The sequence below is a fragment of the Bombus terrestris genome, chromosome 13 (assembly GCF_910591885.1).
Source record: "Bombus terrestris chromosome 13, iyBomTerr1.2, whole genome shotgun sequence".
Classification (NCBI taxonomy): domain Eukaryota; kingdom Metazoa; phylum Arthropoda; class Insecta; order Hymenoptera; family Apidae; genus Bombus; species Bombus terrestris.
In genome coordinates, this window is record NC_063281.1 from 9,655,717 (window position 1) to 9,674,914 (window position 19,198).

At 35.3% G+C, this 19,198-nt stretch overlaps 3 protein-coding genes across 3 annotated transcripts; all 3 read right to left on the reverse strand.

Moving 5' to 3' along the window:
- Window positions 1-1,961: 1,961 nt before the first annotated feature.
- LOC125386218 lies at window positions 1,962-8,362 on the reverse strand. The gene is made up of 10 exons (XM_048411535.1): window positions 7,610-8,362; window positions 7,186-7,527; window positions 6,643-6,844; window positions 6,406-6,561; window positions 5,840-5,875; window positions 4,354-4,568; window positions 3,704-4,042; window positions 3,349-3,550; window positions 3,108-3,263; window positions 1,962-2,811 (listed from the first exon to the last, which is right to left on the reverse strand). The coding sequence occupies exons 1-10, from the start codon at window positions 7,969-7,971 to the stop codon at window positions 2,761-2,763; spliced, it is 2,061 nt and encodes a 686-aa protein (XP_048267492.1). The 5' UTR covers window positions 7,972-8,362; the 3' UTR covers window positions 1,962-2,760.
- A 618-nt stretch (window positions 8,363-8,980) lies between these two features.
- LOC125386219 (odorant receptor 46a-like) lies at window positions 8,981-11,897 on the reverse strand. The gene is made up of 5 exons (XM_048411536.1): window positions 11,117-11,897; window positions 10,414-10,752; window positions 9,971-10,241; window positions 9,732-9,887; window positions 8,981-9,221 (listed from the first exon to the last, which is right to left on the reverse strand). The coding sequence occupies exons 1-5, from the start codon at window positions 11,476-11,478 to the stop codon at window positions 9,162-9,164; spliced, it is 1,188 nt and encodes a 395-aa protein (XP_048267493.1). The 5' UTR covers window positions 11,479-11,897; the 3' UTR covers window positions 8,981-9,161.
- A 235-nt stretch (window positions 11,898-12,132) lies between these two features.
- On the reverse strand, window positions 12,133-16,733 carry LOC105666428 (odorant receptor 46a). The gene is made up of 8 exons (XM_048411537.1): window positions 16,542-16,733; window positions 16,303-16,458; window positions 15,773-15,808; window positions 14,348-14,472; window positions 13,607-13,951; window positions 13,047-13,251; window positions 12,803-12,958; window positions 12,133-12,382 (listed from the first exon to the last, which is right to left on the reverse strand). The coding sequence occupies exons 1-8, from the start codon at window positions 16,731-16,733 to the stop codon at window positions 12,335-12,337; spliced, it is 1,263 nt and encodes a 420-aa protein (XP_048267494.1). The 3' UTR covers window positions 12,133-12,334.
- Between the last annotated feature and the right edge of the window lie 2,465 nt (window positions 16,734-19,198).

The window sequence follows — 19,198 nt, forward strand, 5'->3', positions numbered from 1 at the left end:
ACAACGTCACGAACACCGTATATAAATTATAGAGAAAGCGTTTCGTCGGAGACTTCAACGTAGGTGGTAGAAAATATCCGCTGGCGATGAAAAGTTTGAATGTCCATCGTAGTACGTGCATTTTCAATATTTGTGATGTAAAATGTGTTACTTAACAGTTCGTGTTAGGAAATATCGGACGGTCAAGTACCTTTCGCACGGTTAGGTGTTATACTACCAGTTTCCACAATAATCACTAGCAGGATTTTTTTATGGAATATTTTAATTGTTCAAAAGAAGAATTATTCTTCTATTGTATTAAGGATTATTTCCAATCAAATGTAACATTGAACATGAGAATATGAACATAAAGATTATGTTTGGAGTAAGTGTATCGTTCGAAGCAATAGATGCTACTAATAACCGTAAGTAAACGAAATGTTTACGCTGCTTTAAATGGGATAGTTCCCTCTTGGAATTCACCCCCATGTAATTATCGTCATTATCGACGTTACCGCGCTGCGACGATGCAAGAAGTTACATTTTTGATAACTACTATTATAGAGTGACCGTTTGCTTCCTTCTATTCTGCATTTCTAGCTTTCATTTGTTTCATTGGATTGAAATATAGATTCTATGGTGGCACTAAGCGATATAGCGTGTGTCATTTAACCGACGAGTTACATTCTATTTGATTGATTACCTTGAACTCGGCATCGCTCCGAGTAGTGTAGGTATACCCTTATGTAATTACATTTTTAATGGCGATGTTTCCACCGTTCCTGACGTGCAATTATATTACCGCTCGCTTGCGTACATTTTATCTCGAGCTTATACGCCTCCAGTTACGTTTCAAGAGCCGAATAAGGAAGACAACTTTTAATCATTGGTGCTTATAGGATAGGAAATCGTGAGTTTCTGTGCACGAAAGGGAGAATAGACTCAGGTAGGTTGTTTGCTCTAAGCTGTCCAATTTAGCTTGCAATTCGGTTATGAACAATTCTTCAGCTATTGATAATTGAAAATTTAACTTATTATTACATATTTGATAAGTAGTGAAATACGTGTATTGTGTTATTTACATATGTAACGCTTTTGCTCTTTAAAAATATTAAAAAATAAAAAGGTTGTAGAATTAATGTTAACATTCAGTTTTATAAAAGATTCAATTGCCCAAAGAATAGCCTAATTTTTATGGCGATCAGAGAAGATAGAAAAACGAGAAATGATTTATTGTTGTATTGATGTATTGATGTGCGTGGTAAAAATAGAACATGTTTACTAAATTTCATGTGTGTTTAGAGAAAGATGGTTCTTTGATTTGCTTTGTTGAAGCAAATGATACGCAGAACAGGAAGGCTTTAGCAATCGAACAAGCATTCGATACCGAATAATATTCGATAGAGAGATGATTACAACGGTAATTGCGAAAATATTCGTATGAAAATATTTCTTTTTAATAGAAATAGAATCGCGTTTATTTTCTGATAATGTAGTCCAAAAGATATTCAGGTACGTCAAATATGTACTCAAATATAGTGCATTTTTTTATTATGTCTTCTCCGTAGTATCATTTTCTATTTATTTAAGATCTAAAAATAACCATCCATTTCAAATATTATTGAATAATATCGTAAGGATCGTAAAATATAATAAAATCACTTCCCAATCATTCTTTTTGCACATATCAACATATACCAGGAATATATAATTGTAGAGATTGTGTGACAATAAATCGCATATCATCTAGTTGAATAGTGGTAATTGCTTCGTAGTTAACAGATTATTATATAGACCTAAACGCTGGCGATTCGTTCAGGTTTATTAAAAAAAAAAAAAAAAAAAAAAATCGGAAGTTCTCCTGATATATCATTAAAATGAAAATGAAAGCTTTTGTGGGATGTGAGACACAGTATCATCGTTACCGGAATATTATCGCTGAAATTTTCCATGTTTTTCTACATTGTATATTAGATCTAATCAGGATCAGGAATGGGAATACTGTATAAATCTTGTACAAAAATTTTTTGAGGGGTGTTTTTCACGAAGGGGGTGGAAAGCAGCCACATAATGAGAGCAGCAAAAATGTCCACCGCATTATATGTATCGTTGAAGTGACAATTTTTTATTATCACGTACGTTTTTATTTCACTGACTTCATTATACTAATAGGTATAGTAATTATATAAAGAAATGATCGAAAATGTAGAAAGAACAGGCCTATACTCCACTTTTGAGCAGCTCCTAGTTTGAAACATGACTGACGATTGTAAATTATCAATTCCCACTTACTTCCTTCGATAGACTTATTTTCTACTGCAACTTACCCTTCGCTGATACTTATTGTTATTGTAAAAGTACATTGTATGTATAATGACATTGTACGTATAACTACTGTTGAAATAATAATGAATCATCTGCGTACATATTTTTGCCATGCGTTGCTTCAAATTATCCTCTGTTGCGAGCTGACGCGATGCAAATATTTACCTCCGATAGTGTTTCATAAAACGGAACCGTCAGATAATTTCCATAAACAAGTTGAGAGAATTTTTACTGAAAAGTGGGGCATCGTACGCGTATGCTTTTCCAATAGGTGAGAAAGGATCAACGTCTAACTTATTTTCCTCTATCATCAGGCAAGTATTTATGGATTAGCATTTTACGATATAAAGTTTATTGCTATGTACTCTACATGCCTCGGTACATTTGCAGAACGTACTCATGCGGAAAAATCCAAAGACATAATGTCAAGATCCGCTGCTCTTTCACTTCGTATGGTCATTTAGTTTGTTGCAACAAGTTAAAAACTGAGTATGATGTTTTCATCAGCTGTAATAAAGAAGCAACGATTTTTGGATTGATTTTAGAATGTCGCATTACAAAGTCGGATGTAATACGTAGGCTTTTATCACGGTGTATAAATTTGTAATAAATGTATAAATTTCAATTTGCCCTCTTTGATTACTTCCCTTTCGAGCTATGCGTTATTCGAAGAGAACGAGTGGCGAGAAATATAGAAGGAAGAAAGTTCAGTTTGAAACGTGCTCTTTTAAGAGAAATAATCCGACAGATAATTATGCACGTTGATGAAAATGGAATATTTAGTAATATATTTAAATACTAACCGCTACGAAAGAATCGAGATTCAATGTTACCAGGTAGCCACTCGTAAATTCTATAGGATGTGTCGCTCGTGTCATGATCACTAAGAGAATCTTCTTTGTTTTCGTATCCCACGATGCCCAATTACTCTTAAATATCATGGAAGGCACTTGAAGGCTCTGCAGTGAAAAGATATTGCAGGAAACATTAAACCAAAAATTGGTATATTTATGTCTGTCTTGTTCTTCTACCTCGATAACGAACCTTCAATTTCACTTCGTTACTGAACCAACAATAATACAGTATCTGCGCTATAATGCGAATTAGGAAAAGCGACGCCTCCAGAAATTTAGAAAGCATCGTTATGTTGGTCATTCGGTAGAGATTAAAGCATAGCGTAAATGCGATCGTACAAAATTGCAAGAAAAGTATTATTTTGAATTTCTCGTTCACCGTTTTAGAGAATCTGTAGCAATTCAGCATATGCTTTGTTAATAAGTTTTATTAAACCTGTTTGCTGTCCTTTTAAGCTGGTAAAATGTTCGATGTGTAATAAATTCGCACGTAAAGGCAAACGAACTTATTGCACAACATAATAGATGATAAATTCGACACGAACTTGTAAATTTGTTGATAATGTTTGACGCACTGCTTCGCCGAATAATTCGAGTCCTCCTCGATGTTTCTCAGACGTTCCTCGAGTATTTCGAACTGGCCGTTAATTTGAATCAGCAAGCCAGCGAACAGCGTGTCGCTAGCAACGTTTTGACAAGAGCACAGCAACGAAGTGGCAACTTCGTAAGTGTAACTGAACGTGTATGGCAACAGTTCCGAATAATCGTACGGTAACCAAGCTCGAAAGACTAGTTTTCTCTTCTTGAAGTCCGTGAGGAACGCTCTTACGAATATCCATATCGCAGCCACCTCCACCAGAATCGTGTAACAAATCGCAATTCGTCTGTAAGAATGTTAATTTCAATTGTCTAACGTTTTCATCCTTTGGAAAATTTGACCCATTGGCATACCGTTCCTTTCACATCAAACCCTTTCTGTCTATGTTAATTTCTACTTAACAAAAATTACCACATTTTTCAACAGCATTTCTCTTATCTGACGACCAGCAGCGACAAAAAGAAATTAAACAAATTATTTTTTTTAAATCTTTGCTTTTCACGCATTGAAAAATTAATTTTGTCCCTCCTCGCAAAAATTTGTAAAATGTTCATTGTTTCTGACTCATTCTGAAAAATAGTACGTATAGGTACTTACTCGTTCGTTCTGTTATATTTCATTTGAATTTTCTCTTCTTCGTCGTTCATCGGCGAGAATGGTTCGCGTTCGAGGCTCTCGATCAAAGATAAGATACTCTCACGATGCTTTAATATAATACTCAATTTGCAGCCGCTGACGAATACCACCAGAGTGATGTAAAAGTTGTCACTGAACTGGTCCTGATTTTCCACGTTTATAATTATATCTAAAATCTGAGCGGACACGAGAGATAATATTAGAAGCCACACGAACAACGTGTAAAATTTGTACAAAGATTTTGTGAACGGTGATGTCCACGAACTTGGTGGCAAACAACCGGCGATCGAAAGTAGAACACGTGAAACTTGTAGCGTGCGCACAGTCATTTTTATTGGAAATCATCGGCTAAAGCTGACGTAAAATCCTTCTTTGCTTGTCCACTTGGGTTTTACATCGTTTCTAATTTGTTTATTGAAAGAGAAAATTTAGATAAAACGTAGTTCGCACCAATTATTTCGTCACAATAGAAAAATAAACCATTTACTTTATTATAGTAAAATAAATGACTTCCTGTTAATATAGTGAAACACAAATTGCATGAATACGAATGAGAGGAGCGTCGTGTGCAATATAATTCTAAACGTCTTCGATATCACTGGTTATCTCCGAATATCGACGACTTCATATATCGTATTAATGGAACTCATATTCCTGCGGAACACTTACCCCATTGTAAAACGTTCTATGTCATTATGTTTGTTAATGATGCAACGATACGACATACAGTATAATACCTCTGAAAACGTTGCAGTAGCTTCGTCCCCTACTTCCGGGGTTCACATTTCTTATTAAAATTAGGTTTAACTACTTTGAAATCGTCATTTTACAGACCGTTGCGTCGTGCAGAGTCAGTCGTTCTAAGAGCAATTATTTTTATTTCGAGAAGAAAAAAATGAACGGAGAAGGAAATGCAAATAGCTTCAATAACGACGTTCTTCTATTACTTCTGTGCTACTGTTTCTAAACTTTATTGACGTGTATAATATAAGAACGCATTTAAACTAGATCGTATGCTAGTGTTTCACGTTATGCATTACTCTCGGTTTAGAAAATGCTTCTTATTGTCCTGTATTGTTTCGTCGAGGCAAATTATACAACAAATGGAAAGTCCTTCGGCATCTGATCATAACTCGATAGAAAAATTCAGGTATAAAGTCTTTGGTCTTTACAATTAGTAGTCATCGAATCGGATTTGCTCTGAAATTATTGAAAATTCTTAGTAAAAAAATGTGGAAAATTATTCGCGAAAATCCCGCTGTTATAACCTGGACCTCACTTTAGTGTTTGAAATTTATTATGCCTGCATGGTACATAATTTACTGCGCTGTTTCAATAATTCGTTTTTTGTTTCCTCTATCGTAATTCTTCCATTGTGTGACGAACAAAAGGATATGCTAAGGCTACTAATTCTCCGTACCGTCTACCGCGACGACTTATTCTGTACCAGCATGTTATACGCCGAGTAAGTAGTTTTCATCAACTACGACAAACGGGGCATTTTATAAAACACAATTTTAGTAAACCGCGAAAGAAGTATGTTTTTGGAAAAAGAATGTAACATTTGTCGTTAACATCAGTGAATGTTATCTCACTTTCGGCAATCAACGTAAGATTATTTTCTAGAATATTTACAGTATCATTCCGTGTATCTATTATTTTGTAAACAAAAATAGGAAGATATTAATGCTATATTAATGCTATATTAATGCAAGTGTACCAGGGTCTTTTGTAATATTTTTCGAATTAGTATCGTTTCTCATTATTTGAGGTCTAAATTCAATACGTGGACTGAATTTTCATTGTTATTTGTTAATTTTCAAGCAATGACCACCTGTTACAAAGAACAGAATCGTTTGGATGATTGACAGTCATATCTGAGTCAATTATACAGAAATCATGCAAAATTGGGGGAACTGTTTTTTCCGAAATCAATGGCGAATTACTCTGTTTACCGAGTATTGTTTTTAGTTTACGTTTGTACAAATCATATATTTCTATATAGATACTGACACCTTTGAAAGATTCCAAGTTCAAGGGTAGAATATAGGCGCTTGTAATCTCGACAGGCGTCAATGAACGTGCCATGATTATCACAAGCATCTTCCTGGCGTTGTTGCTCAAATTTGCCCAATCGCTATTATATACCGTATTAGAAATATCGAGGCTCTGCAGAGATAAAAAGTACACAAATTATTGATTTACAATGGAACGACAGCTCGTATTATATCTACGTGTGTATGTATCTACCTTTACTTTCGCTGCATCTCCGAACCAACAGAAGTAGAATGTTTGCATTAAAGCGGAAAACATGAACGATGCCCATCCTATTATTTGCAAACTGTCGTTTGCTTCTGTTAATTGATAAAGGGTAAAGCATATCGCGACTGTGCTTACCATAAATTGCACGAACATCATTTTGTTAAAAAATTTGTTTACTATTTCGGCGAACCTGAAATAATTGAGATGAGTGTTATTTCATTGTTTTCTTTAATTGAAAATTTCACGTAAGAAAAGTGGCAAATCACGTTTCCCACTTTCTGACAGCTGGGTAATGTTGAAATCCAGTGTTGTCGATTAATCCTGTGATATGAAAATTTCTTTTTATTGGTTTTTGAGACACGATATATGTATATTTTTCAACCCCCTTCTTCATTTCTAAGATATTGTTCGTTAGAATATCAAAATAGCGTTAATACCCTTAGCTTCTTAGTGGTAAAATAAAAAATCAATAAAAATATAACTATTTTCGGTTCGTTAGTTTCATTAAATAAAAGCACACAGGTAACAAACCTGAATATTGTATTATGGTGCCAAACGCAATTTTTTAACGATTGAATTTCATTTCCTTCGATATTGTGCAGGCGATTCATCAACATCTCGAATTGACAACAGATCTGAAGCAACAGGCCGGCGAAAAACGTGTCGAACATACTGATACCAGTGGCTATGATCATTAAACCCACTAACTGATAGATGAACGTTATAGAAAACGCAGACCACGAGGAGGTGAAGTCGAAAGGAAACCAAGCGGGGAACATTAATTTTTTCAATTTAAAGTCACTGACCAACGTTGTTCCTACTAAAGCAAGCACACAACATACGACTTGTATCGTATAAAACATCGCGACTTTTCTAAAAAAAAAAAAGGGAAAAAATAATATTTTAAATAATTTCCTTACGACTATACGTACTATAGCGAACAGAAAGAACTTACTCGATTAGATTGTCGTATTTCGCGTGAATTTCTACTTCCCCATTGTTCTCTGGTACAAAAGGCTTCTTCTTGAGTAGATCCAACATATGTATGATAGTTTTTCGCCCTATGACTAAGTTTATAAGTTTGCAACTGGTGATAACTGCTGTTACACTTATGCCAAAATTTTCGCTCAAGTCGTCCTGCGTTTCCACGTCGTAGCAAATGTGCATGATTAGCGTGAGACAATAGCTCCACATGTACAACGTCACGAACACCGTATATAAATTATAGAGAAAGCGTTTCGTTGGAGATTTCAACGTAGGTGGTAGAAAATATCCGCTGGCGATGAAAAGTTTGAATGTCCATCGTAGTACGTGCATTTTCAATATTTGCGGTATAATTTGTCTTACTTAACACTTCGTGTTCGGAAAGATCGAACGATCAAGTACTTTCGAACAGTTAGGTCTTATACCATCAGTCTTCGCAATATCACTAGCAGAATATTTTTGCGGTATATTTTAATTGATCAAAAGAAAAAGGTATTTCCAATCAAGTGTAGCATCGAAGATGAGAGTATGAAAATAATGATTATCTTTGAAGTAAGTGTATCGTTCGAAGCATTAGATGCTACTAACGACCCTAAGGAAACGAAATGCTTATGCTGCCTTGAATGGAATAGCTCCTTCCTGGAGTTTACCCCCGTATAATTATCGTCATTATCGATGTTACCGCGCTGCGACGATGCAAGAAATTACATTTTTAAAAACCACTATTATAGAGTGGTCGTTTCTCTCTATTTTTCATTTCCAGCTTCCGTGTACTTTATTGGATTGAAATATAGATGCTGTGGTAGCACTAAACGCCATAGCGTGTGTCATTTAACCGACGAGTTACATTCTAATTGATTGATTACCTTGAACTCGGCATCGTCCCGAGTAGTGTACGTACATCCTTATGTAATTACATTTTTAATGACGACGTTTTCACTGTTTCTAACGTGCATTTGTATTACTGCTCGCTTGTGTACTTTTTATCGCGAGCTTCAGTTACGTTTCAAAAGTCGAACAAGGAAGACAACTTTTTATTATGGTTGCTTATGGGATAGGGAACCGGAAGATTCAGTGAAAAGAAGGGAAGATAAATTAAGGTAGGATTATTAGAGTCATTGGAATATTAATGTCAAGCTAAGCTATTTTCTTTCTCAGTTATTTATGACAAATTTTCGTGCCAATGGCTCTTGCAAATAACTAATTGAACTCATTGTCAGACGTTTGATATACAGTGAAATATGTTATCTATTGTATGTGTACTATTATATACTATTTTTATATCTACCTTTACTGATTAGAAAGTACGACGCTTGTTCAACTAATGTTGACATTTCTAGTTTCATCAGAGCGCTAATTAGCCAAAGAATGGTTTTTATTTTTATTTCGAGCAAAAGAGACAGCAGAACGGGAAATAACATATTGATTTATTGATGTGTGTCGTAAAAAAAAGAACATTTGTATTAGTTTGCGTGTGAATAGTCCATGTTTCTTGTTACACTCGGATTAAAATACGATGGTTCTTAGTCGTTTAGTTTGCTTTGTTGAAGCAAATTGTACGCTGAGTAGGAAGTCTTCAGCAGCTGTCACAAACAAAACATTCGATAGAGAGACGATTACTAAGGTAATAGCGAAACTATTTCTGTGAAAATATTTCTTTCTAATGGCAACAGAATCGCGTCAACCCCTTGACAGTATTACAGTCCAAGGAAAATTCAGGCAAGTCAAATATAGTACTAGAATTCTTTATCTTTGCTTGTCTTGCGAATTTGACTTGCATTTACGTCACGAGATAGCACAATAACTTTGCAACTTACACGTAAGCGGAGACACGTACGCGCTAAAGCGGAATAATAATAGACGTGAAAATGTCCATTCATTTCAAAGATTATTGGACGGTGTGGCAAGAATTGAAAAATATAATAAAATCACCTTCCAATCATTTCTTTCGATTGGAATCATCCTTATTTTCTAATATATAGCAAACATATACCAGAATATAATTATTTTCGAAACTAATCATTTTCTGAGTTCTTCGTCGTTTTATTACACTGTCAAAGGGTTAAAATGTCACTTGTTTCTTTGATACTGACTATGGCGAAAGATTCGAGGTTCATGGAGATGACATGGCAACTAGTGAACTCGATAGGTTCTAACGCGCGTCTCATGATCAGTAAAAGAATCTTCTTCGAGCTGTCGTCTAAAAATGGTAGATTACTTTCCAACACCGCGTTAGGAATTTCCAGGCTCTATAGAACGGAAATATTTGAAATTGTAAAATCTCGCAAATCTCGGCCTCTGGCAAGATCATTATATCACAAGTAAAACGTACCTTCAGCTTGACTTCGTTGCCGTACCAGCAGTAGTAGAATACCTGCATGAGCAGACACAACGTGTAGGTCGCTGTTTCCATAAATTTCGGGCCAAATTCCATCACCGACAATCGATAAAGATTGAAACACACGGCTCCGGTGCTTATCAAAAATTGCATCGACATGATCATTTTGAAGTTATCGTTCACCATCGATGCGAATCTGTAATTTGTTTCCCCGGATACATAACCATGTATTACGAAAGTCTGCTCATTTATGAAAAATACACGTAGAAATACATGAAATATTTTTATACGAAGGAATCTATTGAAAGATTTTGCTTTCCAAGGGATTTTGAAAATTAATTGCTTAATATCTAGGTAAGAAGAAAACGGTTCTAATGAACGAACATTGAGAAATTTGCTTATATTTACTTCCATAGTAAAATAATATTCAAACAAACTTGTATATGCGGTGATGATGATGTGCACAGAATTTCGCCGAGTAATTTTTGTCCGTCGTAATGTTCTTCATACGGTGTTCAAGGATCTCGAATTGGCAATAAATGTGAATCAGTATACCGCTGAACAAACAATCGCAAACGATGTTCAAATTCGTGCTGAATACCGTGGCCAGGATCTGATGAATAAAGCTAAAAAGAAAGAGAAGCGGTGAATTGTAGTCGTAAGGTATCCAGGCTCGAAATTTCAGTCTTCCGTGTCTGAAGTCTGTAAGAAGTGCGGCTATCCATAGCCAGGCCACGAAGAAGTGCAGTACAAACGAGTAAGCTTTGGAGTTCCATCTATAAATGTAATACAATTAATTCTACCATTGTCGTTTTACAAATGCAGCGAAACCTCGATTATCTGTCATTTTAATCATGGCATGCTATTCGAATTTGTTTGTTCTTAAATTTGTTTTCTCTTGAATAAAGGAACATTTACGCTCGAGCTGTTTTATAAATATTAAATAAAAGCAAACGCCTTTAAACTGTTTGATAAATATCGATATTAAACGAAAACAAAAATTTTTAAATAAAAATGCAACAATTTCTCTCAATTTTTATTCTGGTTTCTCGATTTTTCCGACAAGGGATCATTCTCAAATCTTTCATTAATCGAGGCTATTTTAATCTTTATCGTACTGTAACCACAATACCAACTTACTCGATTCGTTCCTCGAATTTCGTTCGAATTTCAATCTCTTCGTCGTTCACAGGTGCGAAAGGTTTCTCTAGCAGAACGCCCATTAAAATTTCAATATTTCCTCGATAAATTAGTAGCACGAGAGCCTTGCAACAGCTGGAGAACAGCACCAGCGTTACGTACAAATTTTCACTAAAATCATCTTGATTATCCACGTTGATGACAAGATCCAGAATTAGGGAAGTTTCGAAACTGAAGAGCAACAGCAGCACGACGATCGTGTAAACATCGTACAAAACTCTTTTCCATAAATATTTCCACGTGGACGGTCGTATAATACCGGTCAGAGTAAAAAGCGCGAATGTCCAACGTAAAGTGTGCATTTCGAATTTTTCCGAGCTTTGTTTCTTATAATCCTCGATGTGTTTGCGAACGTAAAATAATTCTAATAATAAAAAATAATAATTGAAAGCAATATTTTACGCGTTCGTAGAAGCGAATTAATAATCAATAGACTGCAAGTTTTTACACATTTGTGGGAAATTTAAACATGAAAAAATGCACGCAATACGCATAATACTATGCAAAAATATGCGAAACAAATCCCTATAGGTTCCATTCCTTCAGTCGTTTTCATAACAATATGAATTTATATAAATATGCACAGAGTATATTCCGATCTGTTAATTCTTTGCCGAAAGATATTACCAATGACACAGTACCTAAATACTAGATCGAGTTCGCTCAAATGAACCAGTTAATTGTCAGAACTGTACCTTTAGATTTTACCTTGGGAACAAATATCTTCCGTTACAAAGTACGCAGTCGCGCAATTACTTTTGCAACAGTTACAAAACAAGATACCGATAATTCTATGTCTTGCTGTTTCCCCTTTCTTTTTTCAACGTGAATTCACGGTGCACGTTGTTAATGTCGATGGCGATATTGACGGCGGTTTGCTTGAAATATAAATGATCAGCGTGTAGAATGAAACGCTACGGTCGTTTTCCATAGATAAATATTTAAAAGGTGTCCAGGCTTCTTCGAGAGAGGAGAAGAGAAATTAATGGTAAAAGAGGAATGAGTTCCGTTATAAACGTAACGTAACGCTTCTGTATATTATTTATTGTTTCGTTTATTCCTTTCACATACTCTACATTCCTCCATTGCCCGTGTCCATGAAAGGGTCGTGCCTTTGTTCGTCTCGCGAGAAGCTGCTGCTTGGCTCGCTAACTTCTGCTACATACCTTGCAGCAGATTGTACGCCGAATAAGAAGTTTTCAACAACTGCGACAAAGAGAATTTCGTGTGATGGTATGAAACACAGATTATACGTTATAATAATAAGACTACCAAGCCAGTCGGAACGTCTGGTATCGAATTTCTTATTTTTCCAATTACTGGAAATTTGAAGTATATTATTGGTAATATCAATGTCTACTTTTATTGGGAAAGGAACGTATTACGTATATTGGTCCTTGCGGATTCTTATTTCACAGGGAGAATTGAAACTTTCGCATTTAATTCATTTTTACTTCTCTATGAGACTTCATCTGGAAAAAATATCCAATAGGATGGAAAAGTTTTTAGTTTCGTTTAGTTTAGTTTGGAAAACTGTGCGATAGACTTATCTGATTTTTTAGCGATTATTAGATAATAAGGAAGCGTCAGTCAGTCAAAAAGAAAGTCGATTCTTTCCATACTAACGATCACGAACGACTTGAGATTCATCGTCACCACGTAAACGCTAGTCATTTGTATGGGCGATCTCGCGCGCATCATGATCATTAACAAGTCCCGTTTAGTGGTTTCCTTGAGCGCTAGCCAGTCGATTTCAAAAATCATATTGGAGATTTCGAGGCTCTAAACGAAGAACAGACAACGTTACTGGAAAGATTTAACAAAGGAAGATTAAACCAAACGACAATTGTGTTATCGTTAAGGGAAATACCTTCAGCTCAACTTCATTCCCGTACCAACATAAAATGTATATCTGTGTTAACATACAGCTGCTGAACATAATTATTTTGACAATCATCTCGAGCGAGACATTCGTTCCCGTTAAGATGTAAAGATTCATGCATATCGTCAGCGTGCTCACTGCGAACTGAACGAAAATCATCAGTTTAAACTCTTCGTTTATCATGCTGGCGAATCTGCAATTGTTTCGTCGACGAACCAATTACCAAATATACGATATTGTTTTACATATTATCGGATATGAATATCATTCCTCGATATCGGTAATCCCTTAACTGTGCAACGAGTTTTTAGCTCACTCGCTAAATATTGAATACAACAGTTGAAATGATAAATGACGTAAATTCTACAAATGGAGATTTTTAACGTACGAAAGTTGATTATACGTAGAATGATAATAAGCTGTAATAATTGTATCGCGAAACTTAAAGAGATCGTCTTCTATGAATTGTACGTTGTAAATTGCGATACTCTATCTTCAGTTAAGGGAGTAGAAGAAAATGAAACGCTGAAACACGGGGTATACCGTACCGATAGATGAGATTATGATAACGAATGCACAGTTTGCAATCATTCGTGCCTTGTTCGATCTTCCTCAAACGATATCCGAAGATTTCGATCTGATTGCAGATGAACATCAACAACGTCCATATGAGGCTATCGCAGGCAACGTGCAGCAGACCATTGAAGGCGTGAATTAAAATTTGTTGACTGTAGATGAAGCTATAGGTGGCCGTCGAAGTATGGTTCCAAGGTAACCACATTCGAAACGCTAGCTTGTGATGTTCGCCTTTGTACAATGCACCGAGCAATGTTAACACCGACATTACCACCACTGACGATTCAACTAGAAGTGCGTAATAAAACGCGTTCGATCTGTGGCGATTCGTAAGGCGATAGGTAATGTCATGTGGAATATATCTATCCTTATTGATAATTATATATACGAGAATGATATAGAAAATTATATCGTACGAGCTAAGAGTAAACTTATTGAAAATAATTGGGGCGTCGAGAGCTAAGCGGACTAAGTTCGATACGCAACAAAATCGATAATTCTATGTCTAAAATACACGTATCTGTATTCATTATAATGTAACGTATTCTTTGATTTGAAAAAATTAATCCCTTCGTTTTTTGTATGATTTAATAACGTTCATTGGAATCTACGAAAACTGTAAAGTCACATTCGCAGAAAAGAAAAAAGAAAGAAAGAAATGTTTGGTACACTTTCGCTCTCGATACCAAAATTATATTATGTAAAATATTTACCTGGCTTGTTTTTCACACTTTTCTCGAATCTCGATCTCCTCCTTCGTCTCTGGTTGAAAAGGTGTGCTCTCTAGCATATCCGTTATGACGATGATATTCTTACGATTGGACAATATACTGTACATCTTGAGACACGAAATGAAAAATGTCAGAGTTAGATAAATATTGTCGCAGAACTCGTCTAACGTCTCCACGATGAATATCAGATCGATGAATTGACAAATTGAGCCACCGTACACCAACAGTATCACGTAATAACGGTAGACGGTGTATGCGACATTTTTTAATGGCGATAGCAACGGCGGTCGCCAACAGGCGCATATTGTCAAAAAGCGATACGTCAATCGTAACAGATGCATCGCTCAGTTTTGAAAATTTTTGAAAATTGCTCGTTCCTATAGATATTCCCGTATCTTTAAATTTCTGCGCTAATATATTTCTCTTCCTCGCCTTTGACGTTTCTAATCATCGTCCGACGATTTCTTGAAAAGTAAAGTATTTTCCTGTGAAAATAACGATTATTTGGAAATAATAGTCAATTTTAATAGACGTTTTAATAGATGCAGAGACTAGCTTCTGAAAATAATAACAAAGTATTCGATCGATACGAGTTTTTCTTTTTAACACTTGCTTGAAAGAACTTTTCCTTACAATAGCCGAAGACCCTTGATATTATTTGGTACGGTATGCTGACAAAGTGGAAATATAACAGAGGAAAGGGGCGAATGTCGACGAAATGCGTCGTCGTATAATATATTTAATAGCGTGCGACAATGTATAGTAGACACGGAATATCGATACGTATCGCACGAAGATTATCGTTCATACAACTTCCCCCTTTCCGGTGCATGGACTATATTATTATTGTAATTCCAGGAAGATGCATGGAAAACGTCCAGAAGGAATTTAAAATTCCTCGCAACTATTTATTTTCCAGTCTTTTCAATTTATATCGTCTTATGCATAAAACAACAAGTTTAAGCGACTGGCAAGCAGAGAAATTGAACAGATGCCATGGACATAGAATGGAATAGAAGATAGACATTTCTTTTATTTCGAAAAAAAACGTTCACGAGTATCGACAGGAATTTCATTTTGGAAGGAAAAGAGAACGGGAGAATATGAAGCAGGCTTCGTATAAAGGTAAGCTGAATTTTAGTATCTTTAGCGTGGCAATTGCATGATTTACATATCGTTGGACAGATTTCATTGTATTAGCGTTTCTTGAAGGTAGCACGTAAAAATTAGCATCGATCGTCCCCCGCGGAAAGGCGTGGAATGTTGTTCGACCGCAGAGGTTCCAAATTTTTAATTTCGACATTGGAAAAACTTCGAATTCGACAACTTCGACGCGTTTGTTTGCTTGTGACGATCAGTTTTAATTTTTACGAAAATCTTCGTGTTTTAAGATTCTTTCGTCCTTTGGAGCAAATTGTACGTCGAGTACGACATTTTCAGTATCTGTAAGAAACGTAAACGTATTAATAAATCAGTGGAATCCTTGCTTTGGGAGACACATGTCTATACCGATTAACAAAAGTATTTGGACATTTACAATTAGTATAGAAATTTTATAAGCATATTATACGTGCTATTTATGTATACATATGCATATAGAAAAGTTTATGGAATTTTTCTTCGAAACTCTGTGAACATTTATGTAAATTCATATTTTTAGAAACATAGTCAAATAAGAACACTATTTTTCTTGCCAGATGTATATTATATGTAAAGAGTATTATACTTTGAACATTTTGCATTCACAAATTATGTGCATTCTGTGCACTTATACTCATAAATGTATAAAAATCCAATTTAATGATTACGACTAGTCACGACTCGTCTCTTCAATTTCAAAATGTTTTTTGTAACATACGTAACATGTTCATAACAGGTTCCTATAGTAGATATCCAAATACTTTCATGACTATATATATTTAATTCTATGTACTAACGTCCACGAAAGTTTTCAAGTCCATCGTAAATACGTAGGCACAGGTCAATTCGATCGGTTTCGTGGCTCTTCTCATTACGTTTATCAAACTCTTCTTGCTGCTATTATCAAACGATATCCAATCCGCCTCAAAGATTGCATTCGCAACCTCGACACTCTATTGTTTCGCATATCGTCGAATTATAATCCATAGTCGAGCACCTTTAATTTTATCAGATAACTCGGTTCGATGAAACTTACCTTTAATTTGAGCTGATTCCCATACCAACAGTAGAAGAAGACCTGTGTCATCATGCAGGTCAGATATAAGACGAATTGCAAATATTTGGAGTTCACTGGCGCGTTCGACAGTTCGTACAGGATAAAACACACCACGAAGGTGCTCGATAGGAGTTGAACACCTATTATTTCTTGAAACTTCTGCTGTATCATCGAAACGTATCTGCGCTTAAACATAACGCGAATGTAAGATTTGTTTGAAGAGGATTCCACGAAGAAATAAAAATACGCTTGTACGATGTTGGTTAAATACGAGAAAAATGTCTTGTGATTTAAACAATTTTAATATATACCGCGCATAAATTTTATAATAAGATTTTTTCGATAGTGGATGCATAAATATATACTTAACTAAATATCGTATGTTCACACTCTTAATGTAGAAGGTAAAACAATTAATAGGATTTTCATTAAAATTAAATTACGGTTTTAATGCTCGATATGAAAGTATATCTTTTTTTATCTTTTCTCCGTAAAAAGCCAAAGTCAGCTTGTATGTATTAAATGGCAATGTATATTTAACTTTATACGTATACTCTCAAGTTACATGGAGAAAGCAATTCGTGTTTATAATATTTTATGTTACTATGTATTATGTTGGTTACTGAATACTGAAATAATTCTATTTATTTATTCGAATGGATAACACTGACCCGTATAAATAATCGTGAAAACGCACGATTTTTCCAATGTCAGGTCTCGATTCTTTCTTCAGTTCCTTTACTCTATGCTTCAGGATTTCCTGCTGGCCGCAGACGTGAACGAGCAACCCGCAAACCAGCATATCACAGGCCACGTTTAGAAGCGCCGTGCCAATCAGTGCGATGATCTGATGAGCGTACGCGATGTAATAGCAATTGGACACAGAATAGTTGAACGGCAGCCAGGCTTTGTACGCGAGCTTCCGGTCGCCGAAGTCAGTGAGGAACGAAAATAATATCATACAGGCAACCGTAAGCATCACCATAATCGTGTAGTAGATCGTGATCGACCTGTAAAGCGTCTACAAAGGTTTGTCAATCGATTTACCTATGCTGATACCTGATTGAAAATCGAGAGCGATTGAAAGCCACTTGCGCGCTTGTTCTGATAAAGAAAAAAATAATAAAAAATGAAAAATTATTTAGATTACTTTTAAATAGCCTGCTGAAGGATTTTGTAATTCTCTTTGAGAAGCTATATTTTGTCAAATTCAGTTATCTTCGATTTCTGTAATTGAAAAGTCAGAATAATGGAAGATACAGCTATCGCGTGATTAAATGAAAAGCAATGAAATATGATTTTTTTTTTTTTTTTTTTTTTTAGCGAGAAAGAATGTACATAAACAATGTACATACATGTTAAAACAATTTATTTTAACTTTTAACAATCCACATTATCTTCAAATAGCCTATTAATGAGATTCCTGGTTCTTTTTAAGGTATTTACAGTGTAGATCGACTTTCTTACGATTTCTTTGAAATTTTTACGATAAATAATTTGTAGTATATTGTTTATATATGCTTCAATTTTTGCAGATGGAAATATTCATCTAGAAGAATCTTTTCTTTCTTTTTAAATTAACCATCTCCTCACTGTTTTCGAACAAAGGTAATGCGAATTACATAATATCGATAATTTCGGCGTCCGAAAAATACCGCATACAATACTCGTATTAGAAAATATCGTAAAATACGAAGTTTGCCGCTATGTCCATTTCTGAATTGTTTGTTAGCGAGCGAGCGTAGATCGTACAGACAGCCAAGAAATTTCTTCTTCGAGGAAGAATCTCCTCGAGGAAGGATAAGACACACTGAGATAAATTCTTATATTAACAAACAATGAATTTGAAATGAAATTTTGAAACCGGTCATTTGAGTTAAATAATAAGGCTAGTGTTAAATAATTGAAAATAATAATTGAAGAAACTATATAACAATGAAAATAATCATATACCCGATGCTTTTGTCGAATCTTCTTCGGATCGTAATCTCCTGCTCGTCTACTGGTTTACAAGGTTCCTCGTCGAGCTTCCTGCTGAGGATTCTAATCGCTTTATGGTTGACCAGAAGCGTAAAGATCTTGCAACAGGAAAGAATGGACGCGATGAACATGTAGAAGCTGTCGCTTAACTCGTTCGCCGTTCTTACGTTCAGTATCACGTTCAGAAATTGCGAGATGCAGAAACTGCACAATAGAAAAATCACGAACGCAGTGTATGCGGCGTACAACAACTTTCCGTAGAATGTTCGACAAGACGGTGGTATCCAGCATCCACAGACGATTAATATATTAAAAGCTGGCTGCAGAACACTCATTTTCCACCCGGAAGGAATCTCTACAGGAGTTTGAGAAAGAAAGATAAGTCGATTATTATTGTTATTAAGAATAATCTTCATTAATCGTGTCATTATTACAGTAGACCCTTGAACGACACGGAGATTGGAAATATTGACTAATTGTGTGATTAATATTTATGCAAATTCATATTTTCACGAGTGTGTTTAAATAAATGGAAAACGATAAACCAGGTAAACGATTGTTTCATTTACTAGATATCATAATGGCTAATATATTTTGAATACTGTACGTATTTTTGCAAAGTGTACTCCAATGTGTATGTCTAATAATATCCTATT